Consider the following 23664-nt stretch of genomic DNA (forward strand, 5'->3'; position numbering starts at 1 on the left):
GAGGCATTAACCTAGAGCAATTGCTGCAAATAAGTGCTAGATGTAAAGACCCCAATATAGTTCAAACAAAAATCAAAGAACTAAATTGTGTGATGCCATTTCAAATCAAATCATGCCAAAATTAAATTTGTTTGGAGTTTCAGAAGTTCAAAGCAAACTTTCCAGAAAAGTTTGCTTTAGCTTATAAACACCTTTGGACTATCGTAGGTCCATGGTGACTACGTAATAGGTAGAAGTGCTCTAGACCTCCGGTATGCAGAGTGCCGTAGGCACAGACACTGGCAGTGACAGACCAACATTAGACTATTTTAAGATTATCAGCATCTGTAGATAAGACATGCTCTCTATAGATCCACACTGGCTATTATACCTGCACTAGCTGTCAAATTCGAGTGAACTTTGAACTCAGACCTTAGTAGGCAGTAACTGAACCAATCCATCCACCACTGGGATCAAAGCTGCTGCTGCCACTGCACGAACGTCATCATCCAGATCCCGCAGGCCTTCTGTAATGGCAGGAAGAACCTGGGGCAGCAGCTCTGCGATCAAATCCTGAGGGTCAGCAAGGTGTGAATGTCAATCACAAGTTAAACACATGGAGCATCTAGCATGTCACTTTCAAACTCCGCCAATAAGAATTTGAGTCTTTTCCACCTGTCTGACGGCAAGAGCGTATTTGATGCCCAGCAGGCCTCCGTGTCGAACCTCCCACTGGTCTTCAGTTAGCAGCTTAAGCAGAATGTCCACAGTCATGGCAATGCCACTGTCTGCCATGTGCCTCAAGGCCACACCCAGAGTCTGGGCACACGTCTCTCTGACAGGTGCAACCACCTGGAACGAAGAGAAAAATGAAATGCTTCATGACAAAGAAAACAAAAGCAGTGCCATGAATACATAAAATGGAAAAAAGATCTCTAGTCTTTCTTTAAGGAAGAAAGAAGCCCACACTAATTAAAAACAATAACACCCAATTTTAATATACAAAAAAAAAATTTGTTCACTACGCCAACACATTTAGGGTGTGTTCACACTTGTAGTTCGGTTCGTTTGGTTCATTTGGTCCGGACCAAAAAGAAAAATGATACATTTGGTCCCAGTCCGCTTAGCGTTAACATTGGCATTTTTGACAGCGAGCCTAAAGACACCGAACCTAAAGGCATAATGATACGTTCACAACCTGATTGGTCGGCTTGAATGACATATATATGGTGACGGAACTCACAAACACCCCAAACAAAAGGTGCGTTAGACTTAAAAGGCACAACATGTACGATTTTTTTATTAAAATAACACTAGTTATATTACACTAAACACTAAAATATATAACACTAGTGTTATATATTTTGCTGACTTGTGTACTTGCACTATCCCAAATGTTTCGAAGAATGTTTAAATCCAGAGAAATAAGTAGTGATCGACCGATATTGACATTTTATAACCAATACCAATTATTTGCGTGTTTATGTGCCCGATAACCGATATGCAGAACCGATATTTATTTATGGTTATAAAGTAAATAAATGACTGAGTGAAGTCTTTCATGTTAAATTTAATCTTCATATTACAACAATAAAAAAACATTTTATTTAAAGCATCAGCAGCAACACTAATATTAACAATAAGCAAAATAAATGTAGAAGGTCTAATGTTTTCAAATGGAGAAAATAAATAAATGAAAAGAGTCATACCAACTTCAATTTAAACTACAGTTTTAGTAGGTTTATAAGCCGTTTAATAGGCTAAAGAGTGAAGAATAATTCACTGAATAATATTCTTTGGAATATTGAAATATAACAAACAAAACATTGTATTTTATTGCATTTCTCACCTGGCATGTTATATCAGAATTACTAAATGTTTTTGTCGTTCTAGATTATGAAATGCCTGCTGACAGCGCAGTTTATCTATGCATTTACACAGAACTATACTCAAACTGCGATCGCTCGCAGAGATAATAAATTAATTTCCATAGAGATGTATTTATTTAGATGTTTATTAGCGAAATAATGGTTATATAGTAAATGTTAATACAATTTAGGGGTGTTTTAAACAAGTGAATCTTGTTAAAAGTTACATGCGGTGGCCGTGCTGGAGCATTTCCTGAGCATCAACCCGGTGAGTGAACAGCAATATGAAAGCGGCTTCACGAGACTAATGATGAGCAAATATACAACAGAGAGAAGCAAATTTAGCGTTTTTATTTCCAATATGCACTCATTCATGGCTGTATTATTTAATTAATGCAAAGTTACGTCTTTATTGGGAGCATTATAACAGAACTTTCAAACATATCTAGTATGATAAAACAGCGCTGCTTTTTTTCCCCACATACGCACGACCGGAAGCGGTCGACAGTGGCATAATAAAAGCTCCGCTGCTTTCAAGCCGTGTCATGCTTGTTCAGCGGCCTCTTTTCGCTTCGACGGCTTTCAGCCTCACCCTGCTTCATTCTACTACGTTAATAAATCATTAGCTCATCCATGAACATGATTTCTGCCCGAGTCTCGTCGGATTGCATCGGCTGTGGGGATGAAGACGACAACTCCCATGATTCCACACTCAGACATACTTTCCAGGGGCCATTCCGGAGTCTGTGAAAAAATAACAAATAAATATTAGACAGACACAGATGAATGTTAACAGCTCAATGAGTGAAAGAAAAAAGCAAGCATGTGTGCATGTCTCACACCTCCTCAAATAAACTGGTGTTATCAGGGACATTATCAATTAAGACTTTGCTGTTGGTTGCTGGCTGCTCAATGACTACATTTGTGGTTTTCCGGCGCTTCTCCTCTGGCTCTCCCTCAAAACTGTCATTGCTGTGGCAAGGGAACATAAGAGCAGTGGTCAGACTGACCGCCAACACCCCCATAAACAGTCATTATCGAAGTCAACATGAAACACTGTTTACAGGGTTGGGAGTCTTCAGGCACATCACCATCTGATTCTGAAAATGATTTTCAATGCATCCCTAGGAGTGCAAGAGGTGGCAGTGTAAAGCATAAAAAGTTATTCTAGAATACATCTGCTCTGAGTTTTTTGGGCTCAAAAAACTATTATTAATTTATTTAAAATGACATTTAACGAGACATTATTATTTAATTGTCAAGTTTTTGGTCACCATTTCCGAACAAACTTATGATTAGGGCTGGGTATCGTTTGGGTTTTTTTCTATACCGTTGCCAAATCGATACTTTTAAAACGGTTCCGGTGCCTAAACCGATATTTATTAAAGAATAGAGAAAGCTAGTGTTAGAGGCTCTTTTTTCTTTATAAATAAAACAAGTACAACAAGAGCTGCAGGAGTCAGCTTTCACTGACCACAGGTCGAGAATAAGGAGAGATGACTGACAAGACCATGCTGGAGTATTTGCTGCTCAACAGATTCGGAGCTCATTGACAAAAATCTGATCTTGTAAGATGTGCTCCCTTTACACAGAGTGCGTGTGATCGCGAAATCGAAAGTAAACCGCGCAAACGCTCATTCAAAAATATTTAAATACTCCGCATATTGAGAGCGCCCTGATGCGCCAAAATTATATACAATATTAGAATGTTTAAAGGAGTGGACACGAAAATCACGGGAGCGAAACACATGTTGCGGGAGCAGGCGGCAATGGTCAGAGATTCAGCGGGAGCGAGATTAAGAAAACAGCCGAATCCTGGATATTTTGGGCAATTAAGAAATCCCGGCCGGACGCATTTTTGATGGTGGCAGATATATCGTGCATCCCTAACTGAAACCACGCCGCCTTTGCGTGCACATCTGGGCACATTATGCAAATATTCCCACATAGTGACCTAGATATGTGGGGGCATGTTAGAACGAGCCGTTTTAGGGGTGTGGGGGGTGTGGCAGAGTCTTAACTTTGATAAAGAATATCTCGGTTTTGAGACTTTAGTCTTTGCAACTTCAGGGATCTTGTCTATTCACGAACAGCTTGTAACACTCCAAAGAGAAAGGAAAACTTGAAATCGCATCATATGACCCCTTCAAGCATGTTTAGCTTAGTTAACGGAAGGCTACCTGCTGTCATCAGAGCAAGTGTAATTACTGCATTCTCATTTCCCGAGTAGTGCTTTTAAGTCGGAATGTGAAAACAACATGGACACTCTTGTTACTACAAAGATGTGTTGGATTTGTATTATTAGAGCTTTCCGACTGGTTCACGTGCATTTTCTCAGTCGGGAAATTATTTTTCAATAGGAAATATTTCAATTGATCGCTCCGGCATGGCACCGAAATCTGCGTTCTGATTCGGGTTTAGTACATACCGGTGCCATATTGGGTACTGGGTTTCGGTACCCAACCCTACTTATGATTAGGCATTATACACAACAATGTTCTACAACAACATTACGTTATCTCTCAAGGTTTTCATTTAGTTGAAAATGTGAGAATAAATAAATACATACACATATACAGTGCTATGAAAAGGTTTTTGCCCCCTTCCTGTTTTTTTTATTTTTTGCATATTTGTCACACTTGAAAGATTCAGATCAAACTAATTTTAATATTACACAAAGATAATGCAAGTAAATACAAAATGCAGTTTTTAAATGATGATTTCTTTTATTAAGGGAAAAAAGCTGTCCAAGCATGCCTGGCCCTACGTGAAAAAGTAATTGCCCCCTAAATCTAATAACTGGTTGTGCCACGCTTTGCAGCAACAACTGCAATCAAGTGTTTGCGATACCTGGCAATGAGTCTCACATCGCTGTGGAGGAATTTTGGCCCACTCTTCTTTGCGGAGTTGTTTTAATTCAGCCACATTGGAGGGTTTTCGAGGATGAATGGACTGTTTAAGCATCTCAATCGGATTTAATCTTTAATTCGGACTTTGATTTGGCCACTCCAAAACCTTAATTTAGTTTTTCTGGAGCCATTCAGAGGTGGACTTGCTGGTGTGTTTGGGATCATTGTCCTGCTACATAACCCAAGTGCGCTTGAGCTTGAGGTCACAAACTGATGGCCGGACATTCTCCTTCAGGATTTTCTGATAGAGTGCAGAATTCATGGTTCCGTCAATTATGGCAAGTCGTCCAGGTCCTGAAGGTGCAAAGCAGCCCCAGATCATCACACTACCACCACCATGTTTGACTGTTGGTATGATGTTCTTTTTATGAAATGCTGTGTTGGTTTTACGCCAGATGTAACGGGACACACACCTTCCAAAAAGTTCAACTTTTGTCTCATCAGTCTACAGAATATTTGCCCAAAATTCTTGGGGATAATAAAGATATTTTTTGGCAAATGAGAAGAGCCTTTGTGTTCTTTTTGGTCAGCAGTGGCTTTTGCCTTGGAACTCTCCCATGGATGCCGTTTTTGCCCAGTCTTTTTCTTATTGTTGAATCATGAACACTGACCTTAATTGAGGCAAGCATCAGACTTCAGTTCACATTACAACAGAGTGACGACTTTTCTTGTATGTTTTCCTATTTAAAGTTATAAGCATGTACGGTAAACCGGTATGTTTTTTTTTTTTAAACGGCATACCGGTTTTTAATGTTTTACAAGTGCCTATGCAATGCAGACGGCATCGTGAATTGAGAGTTAACTGTTAACTTAGCCTGCAAAGATCGAAAGATTCGCAGCACATTAAAACGCCACACTCTTACTAGATCTGCACAAACTGTGCATCGTTAGAAAGATTAGACTCCAGCTTCGATATTTGAACACTGTTATGATAAAACTCAGTTGCAGGGACAGTAATTTTTTTATTTATGTCAGGAGTGCAAAATAATCGGTTAATGTATGATATTTTGAATAGAATAGCATCACGCGTTCATATTCAGTCACGGCTGCAGCGGTTTATTTGTGTTCACAGAGCTGCACTGAAAACCGTCCATCAGGGCATACAGTGCAAAAGTGTGCATTCTTGGAGAAATATTGAAATATTTGCACGTTTACTTCCGATTTCATCAGACAGAGTCATGTATATATATATACTTACACACACATATATATATATATATATATATAAAATAAGGGCTGTCAATAGATAAAAAATTTTAATCTGATTAATCACACCCTTTTTCTGTGATTAATCACACACTTCATGAAATTAAGCATAGACCATTTATCTTGTTTCAAATGGTAATTTTGTCATAATTTGCTATATTGAGCAACGTAAACCAAAAGATTGAAGGGTGATTCTCAAAAATCTGTATTTTCTGCAATGTAGATGTCTTTCCAAAAAAGGACTCCAAAGAACCAAATGATATAAGGAGCCCATATAAGCACATCTGAAAGAAAAAAAAATATCTGAATTGTATAGTATGTGTACAGTGCAACAGCAAATAGCTTTTTTACATTTTAGAGAAGTTGAGTTGCGATACCGGATTAATCACACACTTCATGAAATTAAGCATAGACCATTTATCTTGTTTCAAATGGTAATTTTGTCATAATTTGCTATATTGAGCAACGTAAACCAAAAGATTGAAGGGTGATTCTCAAAAATCTGTATTTTCTGCAATGTAGATGTCTTTCCAAAAAAGGACTCCAAAGAACCAAATGATATAAGGAGCCCATATAAGCACATCTGAAAGAAAAAAAAATATCTGAATTGTATAGTATGTGTACAGTGCAACAGCAAATAACTTTTTTACATTTTAGAGAAGTTGAGTTGCGATACCGAACAGGACCACATGGTGATGCCAAAAAACGATCAGCACTATTTTTTAAAGTTTGAAACAACTTGCCAATACACCGGACCGGAGTCCGGTAGACACGGTGTTACTATACTCCTTCATTTGTGGTCATATGAGAGTAAGGGTGTGTTCACACACACCCTTACTCTCATATGACCACAAAGGGACATTAATAATGTCCCTAAGACATTATTCAAAACTATTCTAAATTTTCCTTTATTTGTGTACATTCACAATTAAAACAAAACATTGTGCTTTTGTAAAATAAAGGAAACAAACAGGATGCCACTTTCTCAAGAGTGCATCACAAAAATGACGAAATTCTGCATTTAGGCTGCTAATTGTTGCAGTTTTTTTTTGTTCTTTCATTTTGTTAATTTATTTAGAAAAATATATTTTGCATATAGGCCTATTTATTTTATATTTAGATTTATAATGTTCTTCTCCATTCGCAGAAGCACTGCAGATGTGTGACGTGACCATGTGAATCCTCACGTTCTGTTGTTTATGCTGCTTTTTGAGCGTATAAAATTAATCCCAGGAAAACAAATTTAGGTATTTTTATTGGGTCATAGAAACGTATCAATTCAAATTTAATTGTAATTTAACAATCTTGTCGGTTAAAAATGTCTTAACCATCGGTTGTTCGTTACGAGAAATAAAATAATTTCCTCTAAAAGTTAATGTGATAAAAGTATTAGCAATTAATCACAACATCAAAATTTGAGATCACCACATGCATATATATATATATATATACACACATACACACACACACACACATATAAGAACAAAAGCATTCAAGCTTAGATAACGGAAAAAAAAGCATACCGTACCAATTACAGTACAGAACATACATACACTTGAGTCGGCCTATGTTTATAAATGTTTATATTGTTTTACATGTAAGTGTTGAAAAAAAACAATAATATCCACATGCTCGGACACTACCAGTGTCTGTGAAAGTTGGCTCCTCAGTCTGATAACAATAAGAACGCACGCTGACACAGACGTTCCAGAGACGCAAAGATAACAGAGTGCCAAGCTAAATTTCTTACAGTGCTTGGTGTTTTCTGTTCTTAAACCACTCTCCCTCAAGGAATCTTAAAGGGGTTCTATTATGCATTTTCACTTTTTCAACTTTAGTTAGTCTGTAATGTTGCCGCTTGAGCATAAAACAGATCTGCAAAGTTACAAAAGTTCAAAGTCCACTTCAAAAGGAGGTATTTTATTTAACAGAAATCACTTTTCAAAAACTACAACGAACGACTCGTTTGGACTAAAACAAAATTTTTCCGGGATTTGAGATATCACAAATATCGACGAATGGGACGAGACCTGGTTGAGCTGCACTAGAGAAGGCAACGAGTGTTATCACTATGTCGGAGACACACTAGCTTTCCCAAGGCAGACCAACTTAGAGTGGTTACAATCATCCGGGTTTAAATCGCACTCAAATTGATTTGATTTTGACAATATTTACACTGAAGCTCGCAGGTTGGGGGCGTGACATTTCCCGACCAGCCGCCGAGTGCTGCCAATCACAACACTCACTGGCCCAGCTAACCAATCACAACACATTTCGGATTTCAGATGGCGGGCCTTCATTTGATACAGAAACTATTCGAGCCATTCATGCCAGACTGGGGAGAGAGGTGTTGTAATAATGTAAAATATGTGAAAAATAATGTGTTTTTTCAAACAACCTAGTATGAGAGCCTGTTCTAGTACACCCCCAAAACAAAATCAAGACTTCGTAAAAGAACATATTAGGACCCCTTTAAAGCAAGCATATGTCTCAAGACCATTTGACTGTCAGATAAGCTCTCTTCTCTGCTCACTCAGGGTACCGCTGCGCTCACCTGCAGTCATGAATGCACTGATGGACAGCCGTCTTTCCTCTGTCGACTGCTGTTTGAATTTCATGTGATCTCTCATTGTCGTGGTGATATTATGATGACTCAGTTTGACTGATTCATTTGATCAAAAGTAATTCCATTTTGTAAGATCATTTAGAAAGATCATTTTGATCAAAGTAATTCCAAACTTCGCGAGGAAGACAATGACATTCTGTGATCGAATACAATCGACTTGACGCGCTCCACAGCGCCAACCAGTTAATTTAGTTATAACGGATTTTTAGTTTGCGTGCTTAGGATTTATCATGGATTCCCTGCATTTATGGCCAGCAAAGCAACAAGTAATAAAATTAATCGGGGGGGTTTTTTTTCCGAATAATAATTACAGATTGAATATTTGACTATTTGTGCACACCCCTACTTTCAAGTGTGTGATACAACCATGTATAAAAACACATTCCCTTTGAATCTAGAGTTCATGATTCATGAAGTTACTTGGTTGCTGTCATCTTTAAAATGCTGAAAAAAAAAACACTGTGTAGCCTCTTTGTTCTTGGCTGTTAAAGGTGCAGTAAGCAATTTCTGAGAAACACTATTGAAAGTGGATCAGACCGAACACTAAAACAGACTTTCAGCCAATCACCAATAAGCGGCATGTCCACTCATGATGGGGGAGGTGCCTGTGCTGCATAACATATTTGTGAATTTGGAGGCAGAGCCATCAAGATAAAGGTGTGATCCTTTTGGGTAGGGGCCTTTTTGTTTTAATGACTTCAAATATCAACCGTGTTATCCAGAAATCTCTTACTGCACCTTTAAACTTTCATGAAACCGGATATATCCAATTTTATATTGAGATTTAAAAATCAGGCAATAAAGGGTTAAAAGGAAATACAAATCGCTTAGCATTGCATCTCTACCTCTTCTCATTAGGTTCCACGTCTCTGGATCTCTGCTTTGCCACAAGTTTCGCCATCCTCTTGGCTTTGTTCTTCTGTCGATTGGACATGCCTGGACGAAACTCAGAATCTATGAGCTCTGCAGCTGGCTGAAGAAGAGAACACAAAACTGAACATTTTAATACGATAAGGGCCTCACCTCCACTAATGTGAGCCTTAAAACTCTAAGCTTTGAAGTGTTTGGCATTTGTAAGAGATTGCAGCACCACTCACCAAATGGTTGCGTGAGAATTGACATCCCAGGTTTTTACCAGGCTGTGATCTGTTGGTACTGGAAGCACAAGCGTCCTCCAGGTCCTCATCATTAAATAGCTCCTCTGTGTCCATGCCGATCGCAGCACCCATATCCAATCCCAACTTCTTCTGTAACTGCTTTCTCTGACGGGCCAAACGCTCCTTGGGATCTGTCTCACCTAAAGAACAAAATGCAATCATCACTGAGAACAGCAAAACAAAAAAGTCATCACCAACTAGGGTGTTCTAGTTGTTAGCTTTGAGGTCCAAGTCAAAACTATCTATAATATTATGGTTTCTCAATATCACCCATTTTAGTGTCCACCAGATCAAATCACTTGCGTAGAAAAGCAATAGCACCCCTCAATGAGGTATCATTCATGTCCACAGCACAAATGGTGCAGAACAAACACCACTTATGAATTGGAAAAATCAACGTGTGCATGGACAGATGGAGATGACAAAACACACTTCCAGGGCTCGCAAAATCACTAGCCCAATGTCCCGGGGCTATTTTGTTTTCCAGTCGGGCTACAAAAATGTATCACCACTCTGCCCGACGGGCTATCTTAAATGCAGATCTCCCGCAGGTCCTTAACTCCTAAAGTGAGTTGTATCATACTTAAGGCCATAAAAAGTTTTAAATACGTTAAATGGTATAAGAAATGTCTTAATTATAATTTCAAGAGGTCTTACAGTTGGGGGCGGAAAGACAAGAGTCGCGATTCGGCTGGATAAAACTTCAAAAGGCAATGATGTCATTGAATAAATATGAGCGCTGCACGTTTCAAGTCAAAAAGCAGCACGGATGTCTTTATTTGAATGTATCTGAAGGAAACCGACTGTCCTCAGAAACGTGTCGTTGGCATTTTAATTTCATTTGACCTATAATTCCAGATAAAGCAGTGTTTATGAGCCTGGAGCTGCTTTGTGTACAGCCGTTACTGGGGAAACCGCAATATTTCAGCGCTCCTAAAGCGCCAACTCGTGGCAGAGAATGAATTTGCCTGAATAAGCCTTTCTTGCTGTTTATGGTCAGATCAATGCAAATATCAACTCATGTTTTTACGCAGCAAAGTTGTAAATGAGAAAGAAGTTAATGTGCCTTCTAAAAATCTAAACAATTAAGACAGTAATTGTCAATTTATGCGCTTGATTTATCCCCTTTGCATAAAAATGGTCTAAAAGGCTGAAATGCTGTTGTATAAGATTTTTTGTTTTTGTGAAAACCTGTATCTGAACTGTAAATCATGTAATTTTATGGCTCAATACCTTATGTTACCATAGACATTGTCCAACCCCACTCATACGGTGTTCATTTTATTTGTACAGCTCTTAAAATTGGTCATAAACTGCCTTAAATTTATTTTAAATAATTCTGCAGATACCCTGTAAATAGTGAAATAAAATTCCTTCCTTCATATTTCGTCACCTTGGAATTATAAGGTTCTATCTGCGTTCTGAGCAGTTTTGAGATATTGAGCTTCAAAGTTATTGCATTCCATATAGCAAAAATTTATATGGGGAACAAGTTTCTTTAAAACATGAAAATGACAGGGACCCTAAATGTACAATATCAAAATCCTCTCAAATTTGTAAATGGGGATTTCTGGAATGGGTCAAATGCAGATAGAACCTAAGGTTCTATCTGGCAAAAAAATTTATTGAAGCAATACTTTTCAAGAAACACAAACAGTTTACTTATTTGTTTTAAAACATAAAATGAGTGTTGTAACAATGTGTTGACATGCATGAGAAATTTAATGGTTATGACATTTATTTCATATTTTAAATGAATATTTTTTTCTTGTTCATGTTAAGCATAAAAGGCAGTGCTAAATATTTTGTCCAGTGCAGATGTTAAATTTAGGCAGGAATATGGTGTGTAATTTAACACATTATTGCAGGAACCATTTCAGTTTAAGTTTCCTTTTGTTTAGACAGAAAGCAGCTACTGTAATACATCTGACCAGGACTTTATTCTACAGAAAGTGGGACAGGTAAAATGGCTTTCTCTCTAGACATCAGTATGGCTGAAATAACATGCTAACGTTTATTGTTGTAATTAAGACCCAATCAATTAAATTGTTGACTTTTAAGGCTTAATAATGTAAAATCTTAAACCTTTTAATCTTAAACTTTTTAAGACTAAAAAAACTAAGAAAACAGACAATGCTTCAGCAAAGGTGTTTAACAAAGTTGAATAAACATTGAAAAATGTTTCACTGACTATATATAAATTAAAAATATTTAACATTTAAAATACTTCAACTATGCAACAACTCCGTTTTTACAAACAATATCAAATTTAACATTTCATCTCACTTAATGTAGTATACACTTTAATCCAGTGTGCCACAGCGTAGAGCTTTATAGCTACATAGTACATACAGCTCAGTACAAGTACACAGGATGGATCAAGGTTAAAACATAACCTAATATATACATAACTTTCCCTCGTATGACAATGACGTGACTGGAATAAAGCAAATAGACTACAAAACCCGGACCTATCCTCTTAACAGCGCTGCTGGCTAGCGTGGTGTCTAACTGAAAACAACTCTGCAATAGCTACCGCAAAACATACAAAAAGACTGTAATTCCCTGGAATTTGGGCTGCTGTCATTGACAAGATCCTAAATAGAATAGTCGATCATGAGGTTTCTAATAAACATCACGTTGTGTGAAATTATTTAGTCTTCTCTGATTGGCTCACACAGATAGAACCTTATAAAACCAAGTTAGAGTTTGACTTTGTAGATAGAACCTTTTTGTTTTCTAAAAAAAAAAAAGTCCCAAAATGTACACAACTTAAGAAACATCACATAATGTAAATAAGTTGTCACAGAACATGAATATGTGAATTACTCAATTTTGACAAAAATGTCAGATAGAACCTTATGATTCCAAGCTGACGATTTGTTGATATTTGTGTATTGAAAATATTTTTGATTGACATTTAAACTTTAATATGATTTTCTATATTTAAAAAAAAAAAGAAAAAGAAAAAAGTATTATTTATTTTTTGGGCTAATTAAATACATTTTCGGGCTACCAAAATCTGAAGAGTACCTCCCCGAAGGGCTACCAGGGATTTTGAAATTTTGCAAGCCCTGACTTCTATTCAAATTTCTTTCATACAGACATGCAAATAAACGCACACTTATCACCTACACCTCTTATCCATTTCTACGACAAAGAACGTCAAATGGACAACTGTCAATTTCCTTATTACAGTCAAATTCAATGGTATTCAAATCACACACTTCTTTTTCCTGTAGAGTTAGAAATATTATATGCACAGGCAAAAATAAATTAATTCCAGGTGCATTTGAGTTAATTGACGTCTGTGGTACAAAAGGTGCGGGACGAGTTACACACTAAGCTTTAACACTAGATGTTGAGAATTTTAACAAATTCCAAACACTAAATATAAACAATAGTAACAATCACGTGAACATTACAAATCTGCAGTGTTAACACAAATATGAACAATACAAATACAACCCTACCTGACTTGTCATCTTGCAGCTCGAATTCAGCACCTGCAGAGCCGAGCAGCGATGCTCCGTGCTTGAGCAGACGAGAGATATCAAACCTGTAGAAACTCAGCTTGTCTGAGGAGATGTCCTCTGGAGACATATCTTCTGCACACACCTCTGAGAAGGACAACACGCATTAAAGCATTCGCTCTGCTCAAGACAACCATTAGACAGAAGCTTAAAGCTTGTTAGCTGTTAACGTGCCACATGGCATTACCACTGCAGGAACAAACTGGTGTTGATTTGCATTCGACAGCCTTGATAAAACCACAAAAAATCTATGTAACTATGTGCCTTTCTGTAAAAATCTGACTGCAAAGTCCAAAACATCCAGTTGTCTAGTATTGCTATCTGCCATTATTCAGCTCACCGTCTTTTTGCTTTGGAGCTGGGTTCCATTCTGGAATTTTCTTCACTATGGCTTCGACAGCTTGTCCTGCTGCGATTCGTGTATCCCAATTTGGACTCCTCAAGTAAGTTAAAACCTATTGAACCCAGAGGAAAGGAAAATGGATCAGTAATCTGAAGAGATAAAATTCAGTTACGAGCAGATTTGTTCAAATGTACAAAACGTAGAGAAATAATTAAACTTCCAAACCTTTACTACAATGTTTATGTTAAGAAGTTTCTCTGTAGCATCTTATGGTCTTAAAGGTGACATATCATGAAAATCTGACTTTTCCAGGTTTTAAGTGCTATAATCAGGTCCCCGGTGCATCTACCAACCAAGGAAATGTGAAAAAGATTAAACCCAGTAACTTTGTTTTGGTAAGCCTTTTTCTGCAAGCGTCTGAGAAAACGAGCAAGTCTGATTTCACTCCCTTGGTGGCGCAGCAAAGGGATCTCATTATAATATTACCGCCCCTTAATCTGTAAGTTTCCACCCACGGCGCCATCATTTTGATTTCGCAAGCGACAACGGTGTACCAGCTCTAATGCCAATGGCGAAAGTTTGAGCAAAACATGCCAACTGTTCTGTCTTTGGCTGCACAGACGAGCACAGAACACTGTTTAGAGTCCCAGCCTCAGAGGAGACAACAGAGCAGTGGATTTATTGATTTATTTACTGTATAATGCTGCTGCCACACTGATCTAAAATAAACATGTGATTTATTTCCCAGCAGTTTACCTTCACAGACATAACCGACTGTTTTTGTAACTTCGTATGTGTTTTTAATGTAAACCTGTGTGTGAATGAGAACTTAGTTTAGTACTCACATGCTGTGACAGCCGCTTTCTGTCCGTGTGCTTCGGATGTGTGCGCTCAGAAAACCGTATATCAGTTTAAAACGCATGATTTCAGTGCGATAAACATGATAATCAGAGCCAAAACAGAAGTTTTTAGCAGGTCCAAGCTGTAATGGCGCAGCTCTATTCTGGAAAAGGGGGCGGGGAGCAGCAGCTCATTTGCATTTAAAGAAACAGGCCCGAAAAACAGCGTGTTTCTGCTTCCACTTAAAATAGGCATTTTCAAAATGTTATAATAAATGATCTGTGGAGTGTTTTGAGATTAAACTTCACAGACACATTCTGGGGACAACAGAGACTTATATTACATATTGTAAAAAGGGGCATAATATGTCTCCTTTAAGTTAACCCATTAAAAACGGTTATAGCACCACAAAGGCACACAGGATTGGAGGACACCAAAGAAAAAGTAAAAAAAAAAAAATTCTCAATTCTGATTTGCTTTTCAAATTCAATCTTTAGCGCTACACTGGCATTTTGCAAGTAATTAAGTTAAACAGCATCTACAACTGCTGCTATAGTAATAATGCAAGTGTCAGCATGATGCCAAAAGACTTAATCATACAACAGATCAGTTGTCAGTGTAGAAAAAGAGAACTGGACATTTTGCTTCTGCTCGTCTTATATCTCATTGTGAAACGAGACACACCCATATATATTAGGCATGGGCATTTTTCAAAAATATTGTATTTGAATATTTGGGCTCATAAAAAAAATTAATATTCGAATATCCGTTTATTTAAACGACGTTTGACGAGAAAGACGTTATTTATTAGTAGTCTGTCTATTTTCTTTTTTTTAAGTTTGTGTCACCATTTCTGAACAAGCTTATGATTAGGGATGCACCGATACCGGTATTGGTATCGGGCCCGATACTGAGCTCCTGTACTCGTTAAAATGCCCCGATACCACACAGCATGTGATAAGCGCCATATTCAGACAAAGAAACACCGACAACAGAACAACAGACAGCAGAATGGAGTTAAGGATGTCTACTACGAAGTACATGTATGCAATGAATATAACGTTAAACATTCAGTATTAACGCCTGCATAGCTGATGTGCGCGAGCTGATAAACACAGCACGCTGAGTGGATTGAGCGCGCGGTGGCGCAGATGCGCGAGCTTGTCGAGTGAATATACCTTCCTCACAGACATCACTGGAAAGTTTGTAGTTCGGTCGGATGTGTCAAAAACAAGTAAAACAATGCACAAGTTACTTAACGGTAGAGAGAGAGAGAGAGCGAGAGCGAGAGAGAAAGCGAGCGCGCGCATTTCTGTTGTGTGATCTTTGATGTTCACTCACTTAGCACACGCATGATTTGGATTAAAACTAAATCGTAAAATTAAGACCATTCATAGGGGCATTCACTATAAACATCATTTATTTTCAACATTAGGCATACACGACTTTCTGGTGAAAGTGAATCTACCAGCCTGTACAAAATGCGCTAGTTGTCCCTCTCATTCTGCATCAGTACAAATACCTGCACGCGTCGCGCGTGTTTTGCTTGCTTGAGTGTTTCTGAATTATATGAGTGGCTTTGGAAAATAAATCACAGCACGTTTCAGATGAAAAAAAAGACGACTTCTATTTCTGAAAATTAGTTCAGTTAGGAGATTTATAACGAGTGGTTCACTGCATTATTACAGCAAAACGCGTGATTACAGTACTAAGCCGCTGCAGTGGAGCAGCTCTAATGCTACTAAATTAAAGATGATGTACCATAGAGCAAAAAAAATGAACAGTGAAAGTAATAACAACTTGTAAAATACATTTTAATGGGCATAATTAAGTGTGAAAATAACCGAAGGATATACAGTCAAACCAAAAATTATTCAGAGACCAGATATAATTTTTCATATGCTTTTACTAGTGGGTGCAGGACACTATAGTTAATTTATGTAAGGGAGGATAGCAAAATAAAGTAAACTGTGACAAATCAAACCCAAAAATTCTTCATACAGTGGACTTCCAGTAAAATTGATACAAATTTGGGACCAAAAATTATTCAGACCGCGTCTGGGGAAAAAAAACTGAAGTTCTGGTTTGCATGAAGCTGGATGACAGCATGCCCAGGAGACTACAAGCTGTCATTGAGGCTAAAGGTTGCCTGAATAAGTATTCATAGTTGTGTAAATACTGTCATACTAACAGCTGTCTGAATTTTTGATTGATTGTAATCTATTACATACCTTTCTATCAAAGTTATCTAACATTATCAAGCTGAATTTGTCATTTTATAACCATTTTCTAAACTATAGCGAATAAACTGTGATAATGGGAGAAATGTTGAAGGTGTCTGAATAAATTTTGGTTTGACTGTATCTATTTGATAAATTAAGTTAACTAATAACATTATACATACTCTTTTGGTTTCTGCACCCAATATTTAAATTTTTTTTACAAATATTGGCATCGGCAAGTACCAAAAATAAAAGTATCGGTATCGGGCGAGTACTGGAAAAAGTGGTATCGGTGCATCCCTACTTATGATTAGGCATTACACACAACAATGTTATACAACAACGTTACGTTATATCTCATGGTATTCTTTTAGTTGAAAACGTAAAAAAAATAATAATAATAATAATTAAATATACATACAGTATATATATATATATATATATATTTATTTATTTATTTATTTATTTATTTAAAAGCATACAAGCTCAAGCAGAGCAAACATAAAAAGTAAAGCAGACCATGCCATTTACAGGGCAAAAAATTTTTTTTTCTGTGATCGAATACAATCAACTTGTTAACGCACTCCACAGCGCCACCCAGTTCATTTAGTTACAACTAGACCCGTCACGATAACAACTTTTTGTTGTGCGATATAGTGCCCCAGAAATAAATGCGATAAACGATATTATTGTCATTTTAAGACCATTTTATGCCACTGAATATATAATCATTATATAACAGCATAATAATGCAAGAAGGCCTACACACTTTCAAATGACAACAAACTTTAATTCTTAAGAATATTTAGATCATGGAAATTAAGTCAAAATATTAAATACCTTAAACTTGAATAAATAGGAAATAAACATTTTCCAACAAAAAGTGCAAAGTAACAAGTAGAAAAAAAAAGAAAAAGAAACACCAACAACAGAAAGGAGTTAAGGATGTTTACTACAAAGTATATTTACGCAATGAATATAATGTTAAACATTCAGTATTAATGCCTGTATAGCTGATGTGCGCGAGCTGATAAACACAGCACGCTGAGTGGATTGAGCGCGCGGTGGCGCAGATGCGCGAGCTTGTCGAGTGAATATACCTTCCTCACAGACATCACTGGAAAGTTTGTAGTTCGGTCGGATGTGTCAAAAACAAGTAAAACAATGCACAAGTTACTTAACGGTAGAGAGAGAGAGAGAGCGAGAGCGAGAGAGAAAGCGAGCGCGCGCATTTCTGTTGTGTGATCTTTGATGTTCACTCACTTAGCACACGCATGATTTGGATTAAAACTAAATCGTAAAATTAAGACCATTCATAGGGGCATTCACTATAAACATCATTTATTTTCAACATTAGGCATACACGACTTTCTGGTGAAAGTGAATCTACCAGCCTGTACAAAATGCGCTAGTTGTCCCTCTCATTCTGCATCAGTACAAATACCTGCACGCGTCGCGCGTGTTTTGCTTGCTTGAGTGTTTCTGAATTATATGAGTGGCTTTGGAAAATAAATCACAGCACGTTTCAGATGAAAAAAAAGACGACTTCTATTTCTGAAAATTAGTTCAGTTAGGAGATTTATAACGAGTGGTTCACTGCATTATTACAGCAAAACGCGTGATTACAGTACTAAGCCGCTGCAGTGGAGCAGCTCTAATGCTACTAAATTAAAGATGATGTACCATAGAGCAAAAAAAATGAACAGTGAAAGTAATAACAACTTGTAAAATACATTTTAATGGGCATAATTAAGTGTGAAAATAACCGAAGGATATACAGTGAAACCAAAAATGATTCAGAGACCAGATATAATTTTTTATATTTTTTTACTAGTGGGTGCAGAACTCTAGTTCATTGATGTAAGTGATAGCAAAATAAAGTAAACTGTGACAAATCAAACCCAAAAATTCTTCATACAGTGGACTTCCAGTAAAATTGATACAAATTTGGGACCAAAAATTATTCAGACCGCGTCTGGGGAAAAAAAACTGAAGTTCTGGTTTGCATGAAGCTGGATGACAGCATGCCCAGGAGACTACAAGCTGTCATTGAGGCTAAAGGTTGCCTGAATAAGTATTCATAGTTGTGTAAATACTGTCATACTAACAGCTGTCTGAATTTTTGATTGATTGTAATCTATTACATACCTTTCTATCAAAGTTATCTAACATTATCAAGCTGAATTTGTCATTTTATAACCATTTTCTAAACTATAGCGAATAAACTGTGATAATGGGAGAAATGTTGAAGGTGTCTGAATAAATTTTGGTTTGACTGTATCTATTTGATAAATTAAGTTAACTAATAACATTATACATACTCTTTTTTTTTTTTCTCCCAATATTTAATTTTTTTTTACAAATATTGGCATCGGCAAGTACCAAAAATAAAAGTATCGGTATCGGGCGAGTACTGGAAAAAGTGGTATCGGTGCATCCCTACTTATGATTAGGCATTACACACAACAATGTTATACAACAACGTTACGTTATATCTCATGGTATTCTTTTAGTTGAAAACGTAAAAAAAATAATAATAATATAATAATAATAATTAAATATACATACATATATATATATATATATATTTATTTATTTATTTAAATTAAAAGCATACAAGCTCAAGCAGAGCAAACATAAAAAGTAAAGCAGACCATGCCATTTACAGGGCAAAAAAATTTTTTTTTCTGTGATCGAATACAATCAACTTGTTAACGCACTCCACAGCGCCACCCAGTTCATTTAGTTACTAGACCTGTCACGATAACAACTTTTTGTTGTGCGATATAGTGCCCCAGAAATAAATGCGATAAACGATATTATTGTCATTTTAAGACCATTTTATGCCACTGAATATATAATCATTATATAACAGCATAATAATGCAAGAAGGCCTACACACTTTCAAATGACAACAAACTTTAATTCTTAAGAATATTTAGATCATGGAAATTAAGTCAAAATATTAAATACCTTAAACTTGAATAAATAGGAAATAAACATTTTCCAACAAAAAGTGCAAAGTAACAAGTAGAAAAAAAAAGAAATTCACAAAACTTTTCCATCTACAGATTTTTCCCTGACCTCCTTTTCTCTGTAAATTAAGGGTGCACACTATTATTGAAAAACACAATCCCTACTTATCAGTCAGATGTCCGTATGCACAAAGGCACAGATCCCTAAACAAGGCCATATCCGCAGATTAAACTTTGTTTGTAGAAGCATTTTTTAAATTTGAACTAGCACCTCATGACTACACCACATCATGTGCGAGAAGCTGCAAAAGACACAGGCGCAAGAGGAATGTACAAAACATGGTGACATTAATTTATATGTAAATATAATGGGCAATATATTGCTTGACCAAAAATGATTGAGGTCATGTACATATATTGTGCGACAAGTCAATATATTGATTATTGCAACAGGCCTAGTTACAACTGACTTTTCCGTGCTTAGGATTTATCATGGATTCCCTGCATTTATGGCCAACAAAGTAACAAGTAGTAAAATTCTAATAGTGTCTTTACTTTTCGAATAATATTTACAGATTGAATATTTGACTATTTGTGCACACCCCTAATAAATAGAAAGAGAGAGTTGGATTTTGTTTGAAAACATCAAATTTCATGTGCGTTTCTGAAAATTTAAATCATAAGTGTTTTCGCATTACATATGAGAGCACTGTGAACAACAGACGGCAAGCATGAATTCTGAAACGCTAGGAAACTCGTTCTTCCTGTACAAATACAAACAAGTGCTACTAGTACAAAAAATACAGACATATTAGGGCCTTTCGCACCGCAGGAACCCTTTCATAGTACCAGAACTAATTGTGGAACTACCCACTTTTTGGCGTTTTCGCACCGCCGGAACTGGGAGCGATTTTAGTACCCGTGAAGCAAATAGACATTGATTGGCCAAATGTGTACGAAAACGCCCTCCCCCGACATGATTTAAAACGCCGTATAAACAGTGTCAACTTATTTCGCAAGTATGGAGAACAGCGATAGATGAACGGACACTGAAGTGCAGGCACTTGTAGCAAATGTAGCACTGCCAGTTGTCGTTGGAGATTCTAAGTCCTCCTTTCCATTCTTTCAATCGCTTTACGTATAACCTTACGTCGACTTTCCATGTCCATTATTGTGAAACCCGCGAGACAACAAAAACAGCTCCGATCACAGCGTCCTCCATCCTCCTGTTGTTAATGTTGTTCTTCTTTCTGTTGTTGAACGCCGCGCACAAATGATGTCGCTGTCAACTGGCTTACGTCACTTCTTAGTACACACTCTTGGTGCGAATGCAACTCTTTAAATGGTACTGGGAAATAGTTTGCGCAAAATCGTCCCAGTACTTTAGTACTGTACATTTAGTTCTAAAGCGGTGCGAAAGGCCCTATTGTTCTTTTGACTATCACAACTATTTTTATGAGTTTAATGTGTTTTTTGCTGTTCAAACTACCAAGCGTGTCTGATTTGTCAAAAAGAAAAAGAAAAATCAGATATTGTGTGAGTCTGACTCTGAACCAAGCCTAAACGCTCACCTTTGATAGCAGGTTATTAAGCTCGTGTGGGTGAAGCTTAACAACATCTCCCAACTGCTGAGCAGCTGCTTTACGGGTAACAGGAGTCGTACCTGTATCCAGTAAGATAAACAGACGTTCCAACCTGCAGACAGTGAGACAGGGTGTTTTAATTAACACGATGAAGATCTGACTGGCAGTACAATTCTAAAATGTTATAAATTCATCACTTAAGCCACGGTCACACTACATTTGAAAATTTCTTCACACACTGCAAGGGTCATGGTATGACACAGTCTCTCTCAAAAACATAAATTCAACATCTGACAAATACTAATAAATTCTCCAAATACTAATAAATAATAAACTCCACTTTTCAGCAAATTGGAAGCTTTCCCATACAGTTCAATCACAAAGCGATAGCAAATGTAGCACTGCCAGTTGTCGTTGGAGATTCTAAGTCCTCCTTTCCATTCTTTCAATCGCTTTACGTATAACCTTACGTCGACTTTCCATGTCCATTATTGTGAAACCCGCGAGACAACAAAAACAGCTCCGATCACAGCGTCCTCCATCCTCCTGTTGTTAATGTTGTTCTTCTTTCTGTTGTTGAACGCCGCGCACAAATGATGTCGCTGTCAACTGGCTTACGTCACTTCTTAGTACACACTCTTGGTGCGAATGCAACTCTTTAAATGGTACTGGGAAATAGTTTGCGCAAAATCGTCCCAGTACTTTAGTACTGTACATTTAGTTCTAAAGCGGTGCGAAAGGCCCTATTGTTCTTTTGACTATCACAACTATTTTTATGAGTTTAATGTGTTTTTTGCTGTTCAAACTACCAAGCGTGTCTGATTTGTCAAAAAGAAAAAGAAAAATCAGATATTGTGTGAGTCTGACTCTGAACCAAGCCTAAACGCTCACCTTTGATAGCAGGTTATTAAGCTCGTGTGGGTGAAGCTTAACAACATCTCCCAACTGCTGAGCAGCTGCTTTACGGGTAACAGGAGTCGTACCTGTATCCAGTAAGATAAACAGACGTTCCAACCTGCAGACAGTGAGACAGGGTGTTTTAATTAACACGATGAAGATCTGACTGGCAGTACAATTCTAAAATGTTATAAATTCATCACTTAAGCCACGGTCACACTACATTTGAAAATTTCTTCACACACTGCAAGGGTCATGGTATGACACAGTCTCTCTCAAAAACATAAATTCAACATCTGACAAATACTAATAAATTCTCCAAATACTAATAAATAATAAACTCCACTTTTCAGCAAATTGGAAGCTTTCCCATACAGTTCAATCACAAAGCGATGTGCTAATTAACTGCCGAATTGTTTATCGTCACAAAATGTAAACTATACTATCGCCAAGCAACATGTAAAGTGGGATATACAGTACACCCAACTTTACCCGCATTACTACAGCATTACATATATTTGTATATTAATTATATAAATCAAAAATATACATCTCTATATCTGCTAAATGCTAATATAAAGCAGGATAATATTAAGACAGTACAAACATTAGCTTGTGTATTATGAAAAGCACCGCACAAATAAAACTGACTTGAATTTGATCAGTTTCCCTGGTCAGAGTTCACCAAAGGAATTTTGGTCTGTAGTGAAATTCGCTTCCCAAAATCTCATGAAAAGTAGAGTTTCATTATGATTAGTAAGTTTTCGCGATGCAAAAGAAAGTTTTACATTTAGCTGGGTTTTATTCCTTCTAATAGCACCAGTGGTACTGCACACATATCTCTAATGGGCTGGATGCATTACATTTGTTTACGAACCATTTATTATAACTAAAAGCTGGTCACGTGATCAACGTGGCTTCGCCCATGAGGGGGCGACCCGACCTATGAAGAAAAGATGGTTTCCATGAGGGTATCATTATCATTTCTTTCTTTGCATAAACTTTAATTATTAAAAAATAACCGTATCGGGTAATAACAGACATATCATAGCGGCTTCCCTAACTCACTATAACGCCACATTAATCTACTGCATCAACTGAAGAGACGGATTAGGAGAAATGAGTGTTGCCTTCAGTAAGTCCGGATGTTAAAACGATGTCTTTACCTCACTGACAGAGCCCTACCCGGATGACACTGCGTGGGGTTAGTCCACTAATCACCCGTGGCTTTACACATTAACTGGAGATTTACCAGAGGATAAAGCGAATCATTGTGGCGGACCACAAATGGTTGGATTCATAACGCACAAGCAATATCACGCAAACCACTACTAACACACGATATACTGCATTTGATAGCACATTTTGACAGGTCAAATACTGACATGTTCATTTGTTAGAGGTTATATTGCTTCTGCAGCCTTCGGTTGTGAGGAATTCCGTAAGCTTACTTTAAAACACCGAGCGTTATAGAGATTTGAGCGATAATGTACACATCATACAAGTATTAAGAATTAGAAAATTCA

At 37.1% G+C, this 23664-nt stretch overlaps 1 protein-coding gene across 1 annotated transcript in view; it reads right to left on the reverse strand.

The window, feature by feature from the left end:
• Nucleotides 1-23664, reverse strand: part of LOC107586101 (TATA-binding protein-associated factor 172-like) — a 35050-nt gene that overhangs the window by 11320 nt on the left and 66 nt on the right. The window contains exons 2-11 of the mRNA XM_016273336.1: nt 22133-22256; nt 21230-21415; nt 13619-13733; nt 13219-13365; nt 9686-9885; nt 9434-9561; nt 2690-2819; nt 2541-2591; nt 655-831; nt 412-552 (exon numbers count right to left, since the gene is read on the reverse strand). Coding sequence (XP_016128822.1) covers nt 412-552; nt 655-831; nt 2541-2591; nt 2690-2819; nt 9434-9561; nt 9686-9885; nt 13219-13365; nt 13619-13733; nt 21230-21415; nt 22133-22256 — 1399 coding nt within the window. The remainder of the gene's footprint in view (nt 1-411; nt 553-654; nt 832-2540; nt 2592-2689; nt 2820-9433; nt 9562-9685; nt 9886-13218; nt 13366-13618; nt 13734-21229; nt 21416-22132; nt 22257-23664) is intronic.

Source organism: Sinocyclocheilus grahami, unplaced genomic scaffold (genome assembly GCF_001515645.1).
Source record: "Sinocyclocheilus grahami isolate Dianchi unplaced genomic scaffold, SAMN03320097.WGS_v1.1 scaffold77.1, whole genome shotgun sequence".
In the NCBI taxonomy this organism is placed as follows: Eukaryota; Metazoa; Chordata; class Actinopteri; order Cypriniformes; family Cyprinidae; genus Sinocyclocheilus; species Sinocyclocheilus grahami.